The sequence below is a fragment of the Rissa tridactyla genome, chromosome 2 (assembly GCF_028500815.1).
Source record: "Rissa tridactyla isolate bRisTri1 chromosome 2, bRisTri1.patW.cur.20221130, whole genome shotgun sequence".
Classification (NCBI taxonomy): domain Eukaryota; kingdom Metazoa; phylum Chordata; class Aves; order Charadriiformes; family Laridae; genus Rissa; species Rissa tridactyla.
In genome coordinates, this window is record NC_071467.1 from 145,336,536 (window position 1) to 145,355,642 (window position 19,107).

General features: G+C 40.8%; 1 protein-coding gene across 1 annotated transcript in view; it reads right to left on the bottom strand.

The window, feature by feature from the left end:
* Window positions 1-7,414, bottom strand: part of TRDMT1 (tRNA aspartic acid methyltransferase 1) — a 30,278-nt gene extending 22,864 nt beyond the window's left edge. Inside the window, 5 exon segments of the mRNA XM_054192494.1 lie at window positions 689-795; window positions 1,065-1,117; window positions 6,958-7,152; window positions 7,154-7,263; window positions 7,295-7,414. Of these exon segments, the coding sequence (XP_054048469.1) occupies window positions 689-795; window positions 1,065-1,117; window positions 6,958-7,152; window positions 7,154-7,263; window positions 7,295-7,364 (535 nt within the window). The 5' untranslated portion in view covers window positions 7,365-7,414.
* Window positions 7,415-19,107: the final 11,693 nt, after the last annotated feature.

A 19,107-nucleotide genomic window follows, 5' to 3' on the forward strand; every position in this document is an offset into this window, starting at 1 on the left:
CAGGTTTTCACTGCCGTCTTGTTCAAAACTAAGATGAAAGAGAAATCTGGGTATTGGAAAGATTGTAGCAGACATTTTAACAAAGACAAACCTGGTTCTCCTCGGTTTACTTGGTGCAATAGAGAGTAAAAAGAATAGGAGTTTCACAAGAAAAATGTTTACAGATGGTCGCCCACCAAGGGTCAACATACAAATCATTATTTGCAGTTACTGTCTTGGACATTTTTACTATAAATTGTAACTGAAGTATTAAATACAGGTGTATTCACGAGGACAACAAAATGACTACACCTGAGGTTGCAGAACAGGTATGTTAACACTGACATCTAGTGTGAAAAGAACGTCACCTTAGCAGGTTGACAGTCTCAATTTACAAGCATATTCAAGAACCAACACTTTCATCTTCCTAAAACAAAGCTGTAACACCTGGGTGATGGGAACAAGCTTCAAGTATTTTTTAAGATACTGCTTTTCTCCTTTTCTCATTTATTCTTTCAGTTCTTAAAACATGTTGTCTTGACAAGCTGACCCTTACTATGTGCTCCAGGCACACCAGAAGACAAAAAAAAAAAAGGAAAAACCAATCAAGAACCTCAAATTATTATCTAAATTAACATATATTTTAAAAATTACAATTGGAAAGAGAGGCAGTGTGCTTTCTCTCACAACTCATGATTCAGACGCTCACCCTTTTTACGAACATCAATCCAATCTCTCTCTCTGCACACATACAAGAAAAAAGAAGTGCTGGGGATTTGCACCAAGGGACTTCGCATGCCCAAATGCCTGGAAATACTGAAAGAGAGTGTATAGCCAATAGTCATTTATTGAATCCCCTTGCAATACAATGTTCAATCTAAACCAGAGATGTTAACCCACATGGAAAAGGGACAGAAACTTTTCTTGAACTACTCCACCCAACATCCTCTCTTCCCAATTCAAAGTCCTGATAATTTTTTCAAAGCTTCTCCGCCTTTCGCTCAAAAGCTGCAGCTCACTTGGGAGTTCCTGATACAGAGCAGACTCCTTCTAAAAGCTGATTAAGCGTATTTGTGTGGAAATACCCTGGAAATGCATGAAGGAGCTCGAGCAGACAAGCAGATCTCACACATCCAACCTAACAAAGAAAGCTTGTGTAAATTTCAAACAATGCGAAAATGACACATTTTTAAAGAACTCCTCCTCCTGAAATTTAAATAACTTTGATGTCAAACTGTGATATTCTGTTTTGCTACAGCAATTATATTTATTGCTTGAAAATGTCTGTAGGAATATATCATGAAAAAGACTGAAAGCAGAATCTAAAAAAAACAGAATCAAGACTCTGTTTAACTATCCCCACTGACAAAAGAAACAAAAGCAACTCAGGAATATGAAAACGCCCCTGAATTGCTGACTTAGTGAGATGTTAAATCAACTGCCCAAAATATATAGCAGAACTTCAACAGAAATAGACTTAACTCTGGAGACTTTTTTTCCCCCCAAATAAGTACCTCCGACTTTCAAAACATCCATTTAAGAGAATTACAACTATGCAGAAAATAATTTAATTTTATGCAGACTAAGAAAAAAAAATACACATTTTCTAAGTGAAACTAAGTAGCTGCTGGAATACTTGCTTTGCAATATTCCTCAACACCACAGCTTTTGAACCAAGACTTCACATTTCTAAACGAGACGTTGTACCTCAAAAGGAAGCCACAGACATGATAGGGAAGTTACTGAGGGAGGTGTTAGAGCTTATTTTTAGGTAGACTAGATTGCAATACTCTCTCTTGGCTGAAAGCTGGTGAACTCAAATTTGTATCATCATATTAGGAAACTACTGATTTTACACTTGAGTCTTAAAACCTCTAGGATCCACACAGCAGAAACTCTTTTAACTGCTATTTAATTGCCTAAGGGTGCAGCAATCAAACTTTGGGTCCCAATTCTCTACTTCGTTGTATACACAATGCCTATGAGCCATTTCAGCTATGTAGTAGTCACTTGAGTGAAAGGGACACTGCTGTAATGATTGGAAGGTGCAGCATTGAAACGAAGGAATACAGGATGCATGCATTAGCTTCTGATTTGGAAAAAAACACCCCAAAGGGTAGCATCTTCAAACACCGGAAATAAAATTTCTGACATTACAATATCTGTCTTTTTCCTCTTCAGAATCGATTCCTTTGTCATGTGTTTCTAGCAAACCTTAAAACTAACATAGATCTGTTTATATTCACCACTATACTTTCGTAATAGAATCATCAATGTCAGCAAAGCACATGAAAGACAACGGTATTACACCAAGGGCAGAGCCTGGTGGATCTCAGCATACTGGAAAATCAGAGCCAGAACCATTATCTATTCTAACAGGTATATGGAAACAGATGGAAAAGGGAAGATTAGTCATATGTTTTGTCAGTCCTGTTTCCTTTTAAAACAGAGAGAAAGATCTCATTTAGCAGTTGTCACCTCATGGCTGAAATGATTACACTGAACTGCCCATGGCTACAGTCACCACAAGTATCAGTAAACTTGATAACTTGCTTCCTGCAAGATACGTGGCAACTTTTTTCACTGCTCCGTTTGTACAGGATTTGTTCATGTTCAGCCATATAAACTATGCAAATTTACATTATAGCACAACTAGCACCATCCTGTGCTACAAAGGGCTATATTTCGGAGAAGCATTACATCAAAATGAGTTTAGGTGTAAAAACTTGCTCAAGTGGGCAATATTTTTGTTTTGCAGTGTGCTGAATCCTAAAGCTGCTTGCCAGTTTTGTCTCCTTTACTCCTCCTCCCAAGATAGCTATGCTCAGTGTAATTAAGCACACCAGTTTATTATGCTGTGCAATTTACAGAAATAATCAAATAAAAGAATAAACAGAGAAGACAGAGTACAAGAGACTCAAATTCTTACTCCGTAAAACTGAAGTATAACAATTGCAGAGGAAAAATATCACCAACTTTATCACTGCAAAATTATGGTATTTTTAAAAGATGTCCTTTCATGGTTTATGCATGGGGATTTTTTTCAGTGACCTGGCAGATTATAAATGCTTGTAGCAGAGACCTGGAACCCATTTTTCATGGGAAAACTGCCTGAATTAATAAACCAGCTTAAGTTTGTTTTGGTTGGGAATGGGGAAGAGCAGGCTGTTTGTTTGATGGAAAGTTGCTAAGGAAATTAATTTGTAGCTGTTGATTTTCTAAAAATAAAACACTATTTTTCACTGCAGAAACACTGCACTTTATATATAAAGAATACATTCAGACACACACACACACACATATATATAAAAGTATTGTAGATTCTAGACCTACACGATCTAAACATCAAGCTTTACAAATCTTGCAAAGTTTGGAGCATGGGGTGGGAAGAAGGAAGAAATGCACTTCCGTCTTTTAGCTGCCTCAATCAAGAGTGTGAATATGAACGGAGCTGCTGACTTCTGACCGTAATCAAGCTCAACTTTCTAAATTATATCTGTTTGCACGTCACAGAATGTCTTTGCTGTTTAACTTAAAATACTACCATAAAGAATTCAAAATCTAAAACTAGAAAATCTGCATATGATGAAATATCTACAGCTAAGTATTAACACAGAGTAGATAAGCCCAAGATTTTTCTTTTTCAGTTTTGACTGAAATCTAAGTTCAGGATGAGCCTTCTTTTCACTGGTTCAACTATGTAGGCATGTACCAATAACCTCTACATACTGTTTACAGAGAAACACTTGCAAGGGAGTATAAACTTCCACAAATTTATTCAATTATTCAAATTCAATTATTTCTTACTGAAGGTGAGGAAAATCTCAAAAACAATTGAATACTATTTGGTGTAAAATGCATTCTACTTTAACGACAGCTGCCAAACCAATGAACATTCTCGTCTTGCAAGCTCAAGTATAAGCTATCCTAAAACTAAACTCATGAAAGATCACAGCCAAAGAGGCTCCAAAGTAGAAAAGGCACTGTGAGATTTCCTGGAAAATACCTATTTGCCAATTGAAAACACTGGCAATTTGACAGAAAAGTAGAAAGTTGGACCAGCTCTGCTAAACATAACCGGCCACAAAACTGGCCACATGACACAGCCAGGAACCAACACTGAGCCAGAACGTGCCAAACTGCAGAATCCCTTTTGTAGAACAAGTAGCTTTCCTGGGGTGCCGCCACTTAAGTATTCCATGCTCTCTCTCTTTTCTACATGTTTCTATTATTTTTCTTGGCTGTATAGATTCACTAGAAACCACAGCAAAAAAATAAAGTATTACACATAATCTTCATCTCTCACTTACCTGGTTTATAAAAGCACTGGTGAAATGGAGGGCTTTCTTTCAAGCTTCATATTTACATGTAAAAAAAAAGACTTCTAATATTTCTGTACTTGATTTAAATGGAAAATGCCAAACAATGTGTCATTTGCTAAATGATATCCAAAAAATTGTATCAGACAGATTTTCAAATAGCATGGCTTCATGTACACATATAGGCCTAAAACGTATAAGAAACCCTGTTATTATGTTCAAAAAGTGCTTACAGAGGAACATTCACTTTTTTCAGTCTGATTTCCACATAAAAGCAAACACTTAAATCCCCCTTGACTTTACTTTGTTCCTTATAAATTGTAAAAGAAAACTGAATCCAGATGTCTAAGAAACTTAGAAAACAGCAGAAAGGACCAAAATGCCTGACTATATCAGTATTCCTGAAAGTAATTCTATTCATCAAAACCAGTTTTATATAATGACCTGTCATTAAATACTTAATTCAGTACAAATTGCATAGAACCCTTTTTATTCAAATTGCCTGATTATTAGCTTTAACAACACTCAAAACAAGATTTTCATCTAGAAGTATATGGTTTGGACTTTTTCCAAGACAACACAATGCCTATGGACTGAGTTCTCATATGTTTCCCAGAAAAGTAAGTATCCGGATTTGAAAATAAGTTATACCAACTGTATATGCTTTGCAAGTTTCAACTGGTATTTAACCATGTAGTACTATCTAGGGTCATTTACACAAGTAATAATTTAAGTCTCCTCTTATACACAGTCCCTTCATCAGCTTTGGCTGGTACCACTAAAAAAAAAAATCTCTGTCTCACTCTTCATACTTACTGCAATTTCTTTAGTCAATGATAAGCCCAGAATAAGAGAAATTACAACATGCACTGACACTAATGCATTTGTTCAGCAAGTTCAGAAACAGTAAGCTTGGAAATAAATTTAGCCTTTCAGGAAATCATACAAGGGGTTTGGTTAATTCCTTCACCTTCCAAACTACACAAGATATAAATGTGATATACGTGCTCAAGCCTTCATATACAAAGTTACTATCTACTGGGTACAGGTTTACGGTATTCTGATAAACTTTTAAGGCTGCATTCCCAATATTCCCATTCTTTTAAGTATTTTGTTGTGTTGTAAATGATGCTTTCTTATGTAGTCATCCATAGGATATCTCATCTGACATTACAATTTATTAACTATTGCATTACCAAACATTCAGAATTCACATCTATTATTATGTTAAGAACAGAGTTAGACAACATTCAGTAGAGATTTGTTACATACATACAACACACCAACACATGACAAATGGTTCAGTGAAGGGCCATGGTGTAGGCTAAGTTTCAGGAAGCAGTTCACTTTCTGTAGAAATTTGGAAATTGTCTATAACATAAATCTCAATAGTTCCCCAACATTTCAGAAACCAGACTACTAGAAAAGTAGACTATTATAACATTTACAAACACAATATACAATGTCTAACACCCTATTTTCATTCCACAAAGACTCCAAAAATCTGCAGTTCCATACATAGATATGTTACTCTTAATAAGATGTCTCTGGAAATAAGGAAAATGCATCCCTACAATAGGTAGTTCGGATTAATTACAATAACAATGCAGGTACCTATTTTGATATGGCATGTATTTTTACATATTATATACAGAGAGAGAGCACATATATACACATTCAAGTAAAAATTAGATAGAAAAAATGCCACACTGCCAATTGTGAGTATGCATTATGTGAATGTATGATGTTAAATGGATTCTGCTCTGTAAGCATAACCTTTTAGTATTACTCAGCTCACTGGAAAACTAACAAGGTAAGTTTTCACCTGATGTTTTTATGAAAATGTTCTCTGTTGTAGAGTGTAGTAGAAGGGCTGCTAATGCTTATGAAGGCTGAAGTATCTGAAGTGTTGTAGTTACAATTAAATTATTACAGTGATTCTCTTTAAATTATACAAATTTTTGTTGAAACCTGTATCGCAAAGCAACAAGGCCCAAGGTACTTTACAAAGGAGATCAATAGCCCTAGCTCAATTTTTTATTTGGGGAAGCCAAGTCACAGAGCCTACAGGGCTTGCTGAAGGTCACCCGGGCCGTGCTTTAACAATACAGCAAATTCAGCTCCAGGGTTCCTTGCACCAAAACAAAAACTTACCTGGGCACATGGTCTAGGACGAACTCACTATACCAGTTTTCATTTTTAGAAAATGTTATGCAAGTCTCACATATGGATCACGTATCAGCTATCCACCCAGCTATGCGCCACAAAAACCAAGTCTGCATGCAGGCCTATGGCATACCCTGGCTAATTTGACCGTGTATCAAACCATGCATCCGCACGATCCCGATCCCATTTGCAGCAGGGGTTTTTCAGCACAAGACAGAACACATATTAACGAACACAAAATCAGGCCTTCCCAGGAGCAGCGGCCTCAGCCAAAGCAGGACCATGGATCCACAATTTCCATCCCAGTGTGCTCCTGGGTACCCAGTACCACCCAACAGCTCACCAGCGCTTTTGGTCACTGCTCAGTTTACAGCCATAGACCCACAGCGTAAACCCAGCCCTAGCCAAAACTCAGCTGCCATCGCCCCTTACAACTTGCCCCCACAGCAGGCCCAGTCAAACAGCCCTCTCCCCCTTAACACCAACAACCCACCATAATGTCACTTTCCCACCCCTGCAGAGCCAGAGGCTGTGACTCCGCGGCTTGGGATGAGGGGACGAGGCCGCCCTCCCACCCCACAGCTTCTTTCCACACGGTGTTTGTGCAAGACGGAGGAAGTGCGGGAGTGGGGGGGGGACATGCCCGGCTGGGGAAGGGTCTGCGGGAGGAGAGGGGCCACCTCATCCCACCCCATCGAGAAGATGGCGCCCTCCACAGCTTCCCCTCGGGGGTCGGGGTCGCGTCGAGAAGATGGCGGCCGTGGGGGCGAGGGGGACGGGGGCGCACGGCGGGGCTGCGGCGGCAGCGAGCACCGAGGGAAGGCGCTGGCCGGTACCTTTCAGGGCCTGGTGCATCCCCCCGATGCCACTGTAGAGCTCCAGCACACGCAGCGCCGCCATCCCCCGGCAGCCGGCACCCGGCCCGGCACTCCCGGCGGCCTCCCTAAGCGCCGCCCGCCCGTTCCGCCGCTCTTTCGTTCCTACCCGCCCGATCTCCTTGGGGCCGGCAGCTCCCTGCCAGACCCCGCCCGTGGCGCACCCCGGGAGTTAGCGGCTTAATTTGGCGTTGCTAATTGCCCATTAAACCCCAAAGTGGGCTTAGGCCCGGAGGATGAAGCCACCCGCGGGCATGACTGGTTCCGCTACTCCAAGGTGGGGCCACTGGCAGACATGGGGCCAATACATCTCTGCCACCTGCACCCTCCCGGGAGTAGGGGCTCAGGAGAAGACCCTTCTCCCCACCATCACTCACTCCCCTTGGGGCCAACATCTTGTCGTGGCCGAGGGCTCCATACAGGGGCAGCGATGAAATCCCCAACCCCATCGCCCTTCCTCAGGCCCCACGCCACCACAGGGCACCCAGCTGTCACTGGCAAGGTGGAGGCCGAGCCCGGCCGTTAGCATCAGGGCAGCAGGGAAGGGCAGAAACTAATTCAGGTGGCCTGTACTGGGCCAGGGCACAGGGAGAGAAGGGGACACGGGGTAGGAAAAGGCACTTAGTCCCGTGCGGGGATGTGCGTGCTGGCCTGCTGTCCAGCTGGCAGCTGGTGCAAATGGCCCCCAACAGTTTTATGGGCCCAAGCATTTCGTGATTTCAGTGTGCAGTGATGTTTTTTGAGAAGTAATTTCAAAGCCTGTACTGCTGGTGGAACAGGAAGGAAGGAAATAACTGATGAAACTGTTCTAATTTGCCCCAACACTATGAAATTGCTTTTGCTAAATTGAAAAGGAAGAGGTGACTCAAAGACATTGTTGCCCGTGGAAAGTATTTTGTCTTTGAAACAAATGTCAGACAGATGCATTTACATATATAACAACCAGAGTAAATATCTTGTACGATACTGCGTGGGTTACCCACCACATACAAGTAGACACTCACCTATGCCCAGTTTGCAGATTTAGATTGTAAAGTGAAGATGAAACATTAAAAAAAAAAAAAAACCACACACAAAAACACCTCCACAAAAAACTGAACATGTTTCTCTAATAATTTTTTCAGTTAATGATATTTTTGTGGAGCCTCCTAGAAACCTGTCAAAAATAAGGTGGATTTGAGGAATATTTATTTTTCCTTAGAAGCTGCCTCATACAGCCTGTCATAGTAGCTCCTACCTCTTGCCTTTCAATGGAGGTATAATTTTTAGCTGAAACTGGAAGGCAAAAAAGAGAGAAATCTCTTGCCTTTCGACACATTTCTCCACAATATGGGACACATCAGCTGTGGAAAACAGTGAAACAAAATTTCAAAGTAGGAATATTGGTCCTTGCCAGCTTTTCTGAAACAGTTCTGTCATTCACCTGTGGATCTTCATCATCAGAGTCTGGGGCTGCTGCTTTATTTTTCAGCCATGGAAGTAAGCAGGTGGCTAAAACAAGAAGCCCAAGATCTACTTCTAGAATTTCTGAAAGGAAGTGCGGCAGCCGAGGTATCAGAGGAGAGCAGCCCACATTGAAACCGGCGGTGAGGCAGGCTGCCTGCATGGATGGCTGACAACGCAGAAAGGTGGCTGGATCACATGGCATACCAAAACCATCAATGTGATGGCTGGAGAAAACAGCTGTGGGACAAAGACAGTGAAGGCTCTGAAGAAGAGGGTTCAAGGTGATGAAGCAAGGTTGTTATCAGCTAAGAAGATACGCCTCAGTAGAACCCCTTCAAAATACAGATGCAGAGTGAAGGTTAAGAAAAAGGCAGTTTTTAGACTATCAAAATTAGGAAAGCTGATGAATGATTTTGAGCTTCTTGTATTACTTTTTCAGCAGCCTATACATCACAGCAATGGTAGACACTGTGATAAGTGGGAGCTGTGGGCAGCCAGGAGCAATTCATTTATTTGGAGCTGCCCAGTACCTGGAGCAATTAGAGCTACAGAGGAGCAAAATTATATCAGACAGGGAGACATAGCTGAGCCCTGTTTTTCCCTCTCCTTTCCCTGGCTCCAAGGTATTCTTGCCATTCATACATGGGAAATGTGGAGTCTGGTGGAGAAAGCAGCAGAGATGTCTTTTCGGTACTGGTGGCAGCAGAACATTCCCTGCTCAGGGGAAATCCTCCACCTACGTCCTCCACCAGTGTAGTAAATGGGAGAATCTGATCAACATGCCTCCGCTCTAGCAACAAAGAAATTAATAAACTAGGTTGGGATTTTATTGGCTTCTGCTTGCACAGAATGGGAAACGCCAAAATTTCCCTAGTGCTCATTTTTAAACTGCCAGTAGTCAGTTTTATAATTCTGTGTAACTGTGTCTGCCCTAACCTGGTTCTCATTATTAATTGACAGCTGCAAAAAAGGAAAACAGGGAATCTGGAAACAGTTATTTTAGGGCTCTTCCCTTTACAAATGTAAAGTCAGCATAATAATAACCACACTTTTTGGATCAGACCTTACATAATAGTGTTTAAGGTATGCTGCTTATTTCAGAGACTGAGGCAATGGCTGAGAAGTGCTGAGCTCCCTGGCCACTCCTATCTTTATTCTTACAGAAAAGCTGAATGATTGCAGAGAAAGGATGAGCCCTGTGAATGTGATTGTTCATGCTTCACTCAGAAAATCTTGCTAACGCATGCTGCCACTGCCATGGGGCAGGCTAAACAGTTGCTCACTCTTTGTCTTGTGACCCCAAAGCAGCCACATGTCTGCAAAATTTCCCAACTGGATCTCTCTGATTTACTGAAATTTGGATATTGTGACAGCTCCTTCCTTCTCTGCTCCGTGCATATAGGATGCATAGGATTCCTGTAAATATTAATGTACATTTCGTTTGATTAACAGAAGAGATTAATAACAGAGTTGAAGTCCAATGTCCACCTCTGCACTCTTAATATTTTTTAGGACACAGGTATGGGCTCTTTCATATATCATTTATGGCTCAACAATATAGCTGACTTTAAATAACAATTGATATGCTTTTCTAAAAATATGTTAGTTTATGCTAAATGAGCACATCTATAGAACTGTGATAATGCATCAATGAAGCATCTATTTTCTTGAATAATATATTTATAATAAAATGTATTTTAAGCTAACTGATCATTTAATGACATTTTTAAAGACGTTGACATAAGCATGTTATACCAGCATTTTCATTGAGACAGCTTTTGAAAACTCCTGCCTCCTAGCAACCAGCAGCATTTCCTCAATGTAGAAGTTTCCAAACTTTGCCCACATCTCTGATGAGTGCTATGATACAGGTAATCATGCGAGATCTTAAACTGTTGCCCTGGTAACCAATAAACACATCCAGTGAAACAGCAACATGTGGTCAGAGGAACACGCAAACGAAACCACTGCAATATTTTCTCTTCTTAAAATGCTTTAGAATTGTTAAAAATGTTACAATGATCAATGCTGCCAAACAACATCACAGAAACATGCAAAAACCACTGCCTTAAGATTCTGCATTGTACTTGGCAACTGAAAGGTAAAATTACAAACTGTGACTGGACCATGTACTCTTGTCCTCCAAGTGAGAAGATTTTCACTGCTGTGTTTCTATAATTGACCCCAGCAACAAATGCACACAACACACACACACAAAACATTTTATAGGCGTCTCAAGCCTTCTGCAGTTACACTTAGCTCCTCTCCCTGCCCTCCCATCCGCAGCAGAGCAGAGACTCTGCCTGCTCCCAGCTGTGAGCTGGAGGTTGCCATTCTGCAGCGTGTCTCACAGGGTTTCCTTGATGCCGCAATACCACAGCAGTGTAAATTGCTTGAAGTTTCCTTTGAATGTAAACGCTCAATGTAAGACTAGGTAGTGGAAGCTAGTAGACCTGTAACTGTGAAGTGTTTGTAAGCATTTCCTCTATATTCATAAAACGGAGAGAGAGTACAAAAAAAATCTCCCTCTGCTGATACACCAGATGTTTAAAAGTGCATTCACAGAGATCAGGCAAAACTTCAATACAGGCAAATATTAATGTTCATGGCTGAACAACAAAAGATTCTTGTGTCCAAATGTCCAGTATAACCTACTAAATACCTAAGTGAGGATCAGGGAGAGTATACAGACATCTCAGCTGTCTAGAAGGGAAGCTCATGTTCTGGGTCAGAAATCACTGTGGCTGGGGAAGAATGTGAGGCATGTCATACCCTTGCAATGCAATCACTGAATTGAAAAAGTTCACTGAGAGTGTCTAGCATAAATTATTGTTTCCATAACCATTGGCCCAGTAGGTTTCTAATAAAACTGAAAACCTTTTGCAGTTTATCAAAATCAATCTGTACTGGATGTAATGTCTCAGGAGGGAATTTATCAGGCTTGGTTTCTGCTGAAGTGATGCTCAGTAAAGGTGGCTGTCAGCCACAGACGTGGCGTTTCTGGGAAGCCTGCTGGGTGGTGACAGTACGGCTAACGAAGCCTACGATTTACATTTGTAATGCCATGCATCTGCAAGACTAGAAATGAAACCCACATCAAACCAGGTTTCTTAGTCTCTCCCAATGAGTTTCTAAGAACTCTTTACAGGGGAAATTTATGTAGCTGAAATTATTCAGAAGAGTCATTAGACACAAATATTTTTAACCTTTCTCTTCTCTCCAGTTCAGGATTTTATTTTCAGGTTCTGGAACTATGCATATACTCTGTAGGGAATAAGGAATAAAGATACATTGCTTCTCTAATTAAATCTTTACTTCTCTGGTTTAAATAAATTCAAGTCTAAATAAATCTGGCCTGTTTGTTATGTTTGGCCTGCAGCAGTCACCCTGGCTGGATGAGACACGTATGTTTACATAATGTTATTGACTGTCTTGTTGCAGTTACACATTCCAGTGCTTGACCAAAAAGATAAAGGATAAAAAAAAAGGCGAGTAACAAAAAAAAAAAATTTAAAAAAATAATCTCTCTATAAAACCTTTGCTGGACGGAACAAAACAAACTCTGAGCTCCATAAGGCCCACTGCAGCCAGCCAAAAGATTGCTGCTGCAAGGAAAGTGTTTTGAATCAGACCCTTGAAGGGTCACAGGAATGGGTGACAGCAGGCACGGAGCCAGGCGATGGTAAAGGGGGGATCAGTTCAAGCTGGTCTGGCGGGATGAGGTAATGGCGTGGGAGATCCCAGCTCGCTTGCAGGGGCAGGAAGAGACGGTGTGATGCCTGCTGCTCTCTCAGGAGGAGGGGGGATGAGGGAAAGGAGAGAAAAATAGTGCAGACAGTGAGCCTGGATGTGCCTCTTACCTTTCTGCTTAAGGCAGGAGTTTTCATCTCCAGCATCCCCATACAATTTGCACAGACTCTAGTGTGCAAACTGAGAAAGATTTGTAGCTGTATGGTGGTGTTGGTCATGCCTTTTGCTCACAAGGCTATCTAGTATCACCTGAAGCTTTTGTATGCTGCGGACTTGTCTGTTAAGGAGTTCAGCCTCTGCCCGAACTTTGTTTTTTCATTCAGTCCTATGTGATGAGCTTAATCTTTGACTAAGACTGTAGTTAGCACAGGAAATGAGATCTCCTGTGCTAGTCACCATGTTGGCAGGATTTCAGTAGTGGGGTGTTTCCTCTAGAAAGAAAGAAAATCTTTAATGCTGCCACATCACAGCTGTAACTGTGGACTTGCTGAGATACCTTGAAATTAGATAAACCACAATTGCACACAGCAAGTGCCTTAAAAGCTGCCCAAGAAGCTGAGCAGTTGGTGCCTAGGCAGCACAGAGGTGTCTTCCACCATGACTATGTTGCTGGCACTTTGCAAATGAGTTATTTTAAAGCTAATTTGAAGCTATTTAGTATCATTTACGAACTGCAGTTACACAAGTGATTGCACTCTAAATATTCTCTTTCTCACTTTGGATGTGTCTACAAATGTCTGTCAAGCATACCAATATACTAAAGCTGGGACGTAGCTCTTTTCTACCAAAACGTCTTGAAAAACTCTTGGAAAACAGTCTATAATAAAAAGCACAGGTTTGAAGAAATGAGGTTTTGTAAGGATGAACTGAAATGAAGGAAAAATTGAAAAGTAATTCTGCAAAAAAATCCCAGCTAAAATATAAAAGTGTCATTTTTGGCTGCTAGGTCTTTTGGAGTCCCTTCCCCCCATTTAAGTATTGCCTCAACAATATCTTTGGGTTTTCCTAAAGTTGAAAGAAACCTTTTTTCGAAAAAGGGCTAGGAATTTAAAATGTTATGTTTGCTGAGACCATCTGGAGACAGAAGCCCCAATAAGCCTAACCTAAATGGGTCAAGAAAGTCTAAAATAGTTCTTTCTGAACAAGAGAAAGCTTCTTGCACAAGACATCTGCCAGTATGGACTAGCAGTGTCAATACTCAGCTGTAGGGAGTTTGGCTGATTTAAGACTCCAGCAAACATGTTTCACATAATTCATAAGAGAAATACAATGGGAAATTGTTGGAATTGTCTGTCGGGAACCCTGCATGTGAGATGAAGTCCCTGAGGATGACTTCATTTCAGTAACAGTGCCAAGTCAGATGTAGCACTCATCTGCTATGGTATAGGATGAACAGAATAACAGAATTAAACTCAAGTAATTAATTAACCTAAACTGTGAATAATTCCCCTTGTGTTGTTTGGACTTACATGGTAGACTTGGTAACTTCCATGTCATGGAGTTCATGGTAAATACCCAATCTATGGCAAATAAACAGCCATAAACATTGGCAGAAGTCTGAGTCAGCAAAACTAAAGCATCTACAAAGCTCCTAAATTGTTGTTATGCCCTTGCTCCTGTCATCCTACACAAGCTCTCTCATACCCAATGACCGTATGCAAGACCAAATTCTCAAGGAAAATTTCAGATAGATGGTGAATTTGTCTTTGTAATGGGAAGCAGGACACCTTTCCATCTGAAAAAAATATGGACTCTTCCAGATATATGCTCTCTTCCTTCTCCAGCCCTATGCACCATCTGCTTTACACTTATTTAAAAATTTTTCCACTCCATTCCCTGTAGCCCACAATGTTTTATGCACACTATCAGCTTAAATCTGGATCGTCTTCCCACCTCAATCCCAACTGAACAGAGTATACTTATGCTTGAAAATTAGGCATAGAGCTGGCATGTAAAAACCACTTGGCTTCTTAGAAACTCAGTCTTCTCAGCTCTGGGGTGTGTGCACCACCGCCTCTTCCCTTTGTAGGGAGCCAACTAATCCCAGAATGGCTAACACAATGTACGCTCAGTTTATGAGTCTCATTGGAACCAAGGGTTTGGCACAGGGACTTGGCCTGAGGAATCACTAAAAGCTTGGCCCTCGAGAAGCTAGTACTGTTCTGCTTGTCCTGGGCATCTCAAAGGAAGAATCGAACAATTGCTGCATGCAATTAACGAGTCCATTGCTGTGTCCTGCCTCTTCCTCAGAATGAACATCATCATTTCCTGGTATATCATGACAAGAAAACATTTTGCTATTTATGCTTTGTGAAAGTGATGGAACTGGGGGAGAGAGAAGAATAAAATGACTCCTCAGATTTAATTGTTTCTTGGCGAGAGGAGCTCTTTAAGCAGTTTGCTTTGAAAAAGCTTGGCCAAAAAGAAGTAGTAAATGTCTAACTGACAGGGTTCATTAATGGCATGCTAGAATTACTTCTTTTTAGCTTTTTCCAAAAGAAAGAATGGGTGGATGGATGACTCATCTTTGAAAAGGTTTGCATTCTCAAAATTTAAAACAGCAATCCCAAACATTAATATTTATGGTTTCCCATTGTAATGTGACAAATGAATGTTCATCCACACTGTTGACTTCTACCTGTGCCAACAGCTTACTGCAGGGATTGCAGCTGGGCACTGTTCTTGATAGCAAGGTCAAGATAGCGAAGTCAGCAATGTGGTTAAGGACAGAAAGAAGCCCTGCACATTATACAACATTTTACAAAGATCTTACTGAAAGCTTAAACTGACTATAAATTAAAATCCTTTATTTGATTTTTAAGTTAAAAGGTCTTTATGAAGTGCCTATCATGGTCCTTGAATAGTTCCTTGAAAAGGAATACCTGTATCGTCATCAAAATGCATTCTAAAATTGTTTGCATTGATACTGAAAGAAAAAAACGTATTCCAGAAAAATCATCTTCATGCAAGTGTTTGCAATGGCCATTTATTCCATTAGTGAGACCCACTCAACACCAAATGCACAGTCAAAATTAAGTCTACATGAACAAGTTCCAACATGAAGTATCAGGGGGAGAAGTCAACAGTGCTGAAAATTTCTCCCCATTCCTCCCTCAGTTCATTTGTGATGAGCTAGGGAAGCTTTGCACCATAGGAAAATATTTAGCAGACGTTAGTACCACCAAATCAAAGAATAGGAGACTAAGAGACAGTAAGCACAAGGTGGGGCTGACAGAATGGACCACCAGCAAAACATCGCTTTTCTTGTAGCTACAGTAATCTGTAGCTCCTCTAGTTTTACATCAGTCCTCAAGAGTGAACCATGAAGTAAAAACAATAATCTCAGACTTTCCCGTACCTTGTCCTGGATATCTTCATGTTTCTTCAAGTTCTCGATGTGTAAAGAGAAATTAATTTTGCTTTTTTGTGCTCCTGTATGTTACCTGTATAAGGATTCAACACACATCCAAGTATTTATTGATTTTTATTTTTTTTTCAGTTTAGGAATAATCCGCTTTAGCTAAAAAAACACATCAAACCATGCCAAACCTCTTGTCAGTTTGGAAAACCTTGTCCTTTATGTCCCAGTCATTGCTAGATGTATTGCTGACATTCATCAGTCAGTGCAATTGCTACTAAGTGAGGTGAGACAGATGGAGTAGACAGGTTCTCATCCTTTTTTTTTTGTTTAAGGGATGGATTAAATAAATTGCTATACCTATCATAGATCTGAAATAATTCTCTTTGTCTTCTCTCTGTTGCTAGAACTGTGCATGGTGTTTGAGATAAACAAGGGACTCGAGGCAGAGGATTGTACTGGCTTTGAAAATGACTACCTGATTTGGTACAGAAATGTCCTATTTTGATACAGAAAACATCCTATTCTGACAATTAGAAACCATAGTAGAGGGGAACTTTACACACAACAGTATTAATTTTTGGAAACGTAAGTCATGCAACTGGGTGGTGTGAGTCATGTTCAGAACACTTCCCTAGTGATGAAACCCCTGCCAGTTTCATATAGTTCATTTTACATTAAAATATAATATTGCAGAGAGACTTGGCTAGTTTTGCGTATAGAACCTAGTAATTTCCTTGAAAAAATCAGTAGCTAGCCACACCAGTTCGCAACACTGGCAGTGACTGTAGGCAACATCATTTTAAAAATAAATTTCATGAAAGAATTTGACAATTTCTTTCTTAAGACCATAATTAGTCCCATTGCTTTCAAGGGGAGACTTCTATACCTGGACATTTAGGTGTTCTGCAGCCCAGCCATGTCCAAAAACCCCAACCAGCTTCTCCCAGGCAGCGTGCAGGGAGATGTGTTCTCTGGGCTCTGAAAAATCAGCTCTTCCCTGGATGCACCAGCCTTTCCTGGGGCCTCCTCGTTACACAGCTCCCAGCTAAAGGGAGGGACCAGCCCCCGCTGAAGATTTACAGCCAAAATCCATTTTTTTTGGAAACCAGAACCTTTATGTTTTCAAAACCGTAGTACTCAGTTTTTTCAGACCAGGGCTGAAGGAGGAAGTGCTCTTTCGGACTAAAAGCTACAGCACTCACTCAAGCGATAAGCCGCAGCGCTTGCTGTGGCTGAGCATTACGGAGACTCGCTGTTCAGTTTGCTGTAGGACAGTAAGAGCCTTTCATATCCTCCTGTTTAAGCATGTCCCTTTTCCCTGGAGTTCATTCAATATTCATGGAGCAGGGGAAGTGTGAAGGGAATGCCTCTACGGCCCCATGCACGCCAGGGCTTAAGGTCGCTGTATGGTACTGACAACAAAAGTGACTGCATTTGCATAGCAGCGTGTTTTTCCTCAGTATTTAATATTCATGGGTCATTTTATGCCTCCTGGAAGCAGAAACTTTACTAACAGTGCACAAATCTGATTAATGAAAGCATTCACATCTGTTCAGTTAAGGTCTATAGTAACTGGAAAACACATTCAATATTTGGGCTAAATTTCTCTAGTTTCTTATTGTTTAAATGAAATGGCAAATCGAAAAACGTGAATGCCATTCTTTTCAGTGATGTTTTCAGGCCAACAGATATTTGTGCAAGAAAATCAGAGAAATTCTGACTGTTATGAGGACTTTTTCATTCTTAATGCAACAGATTTTCAGTGTGAAGCCATTCAGGCATCTGTACCCTCTCCCTGTCCCCAACCGTTTTCCCTGTTAATGAAAGTTACACAACAATCCAATATTTTTTGCTACACTTCTAGGGCTTGATTATGTATTTCATTCCTAACAGTGAATCAATACATTGGTTCTCTGGCAAAAAGCCAAAAAAAAGGCCAAAATAAATTTTGCAGTGTGAACCAAAAGGCTCACGATAAAAAATACCCCATTTCTTTTTTTAAGAGTGCCATTGGATTGCCTCTGATCTACCTCTGTAGAGGTCAGTGGCATAGCAGCTGGAATTGCAAAGGAAGGCATCGCAATAAGCAACATGGATGACAACTAATAGAGCAGTTTATGAATAATCCCCAACGTGGTGATTAGTGATGCTATCAGCTGTCTGTCCTTCATGTAAATGGTCAAGATCCTGACTAGCCATGGTCTCCGAGAGTCCCCCGGTGCTTCCCTTAAAATTAGGCCGATTACTGTGGTTTCATTTCGATTCAAAGTACAATCTCCATGATTCTTTTGGCTATGCTGAGATAGAGTCTTTCCTGATGAGTACTGTGGAGATCTTTTCACGTTTTAAGAGATCAGTGCTTGCTTTCCTTTGGGGTTCGGGATGCAAATTTACGTTAAATTTATTATAGCCTTGTAAGAAAGTTCGAGCTTCCTCCATTTATGCCCAGCAAAAGGCGCTTAAAGCTTTGTTGTAGTCCCGACAACTGACAGTATCCAAACATTTCTAGGAAAATTTCATGATGAGAAACAGCAATGAGGCAGGTGGCCAAGAGTACATATGGCAACAGTGACATAAACATATGGAAATCATACTGGAAACATGGCAGTGGAGGGGGTCACGTTTATCTACTAAAACAAAGACCTCCTTAGATTTTAGGGGCAAAGAAGTTTCTGAACAGAGGATGACTGTGGCATGTGTGTGCCATTAAAGATTTTGTGAAGCATAAATAAGTTGTGCTCCGTTAGGAAAAACAGATTGGTCACAGCGCACCTTTAAAAAAAACAACAACCTGCTAAAACTATCAGTACTTCTGAGTAAAGTATCTTTAATCTGGGAGGCTGGTGGTTAAGTGCTGGTTTACTTTTTTTGCCTGCTCGTAGAAGGAGTGTGTACTTTTGTGCCAGGGCTCACAAAGGCTTACAGCCCAAACTTGACGGCTTAAATAAAGAGCTGTGAGAGGGCCCGGCAGCACAACAGCGTCCAGGCTGGGCTGCGGGTCCCCTTAGCCTCAGGAATGCCGTGTGACCTCTGCCTCCTATTCAGCGGGAGAATGGAATGAGCTGTAGCCCAGGACTCACGCTGCAAGCACTTCAGTAGCTCAACCTTGTCAGGTCCATTTGCTTGACTAAGTTTCAGCGAATAAAGAAAATGAAAACCTTAAGGACCTACATTTAGATACAAGCTGCATTCCTGCACTTCTGGGTGCCAT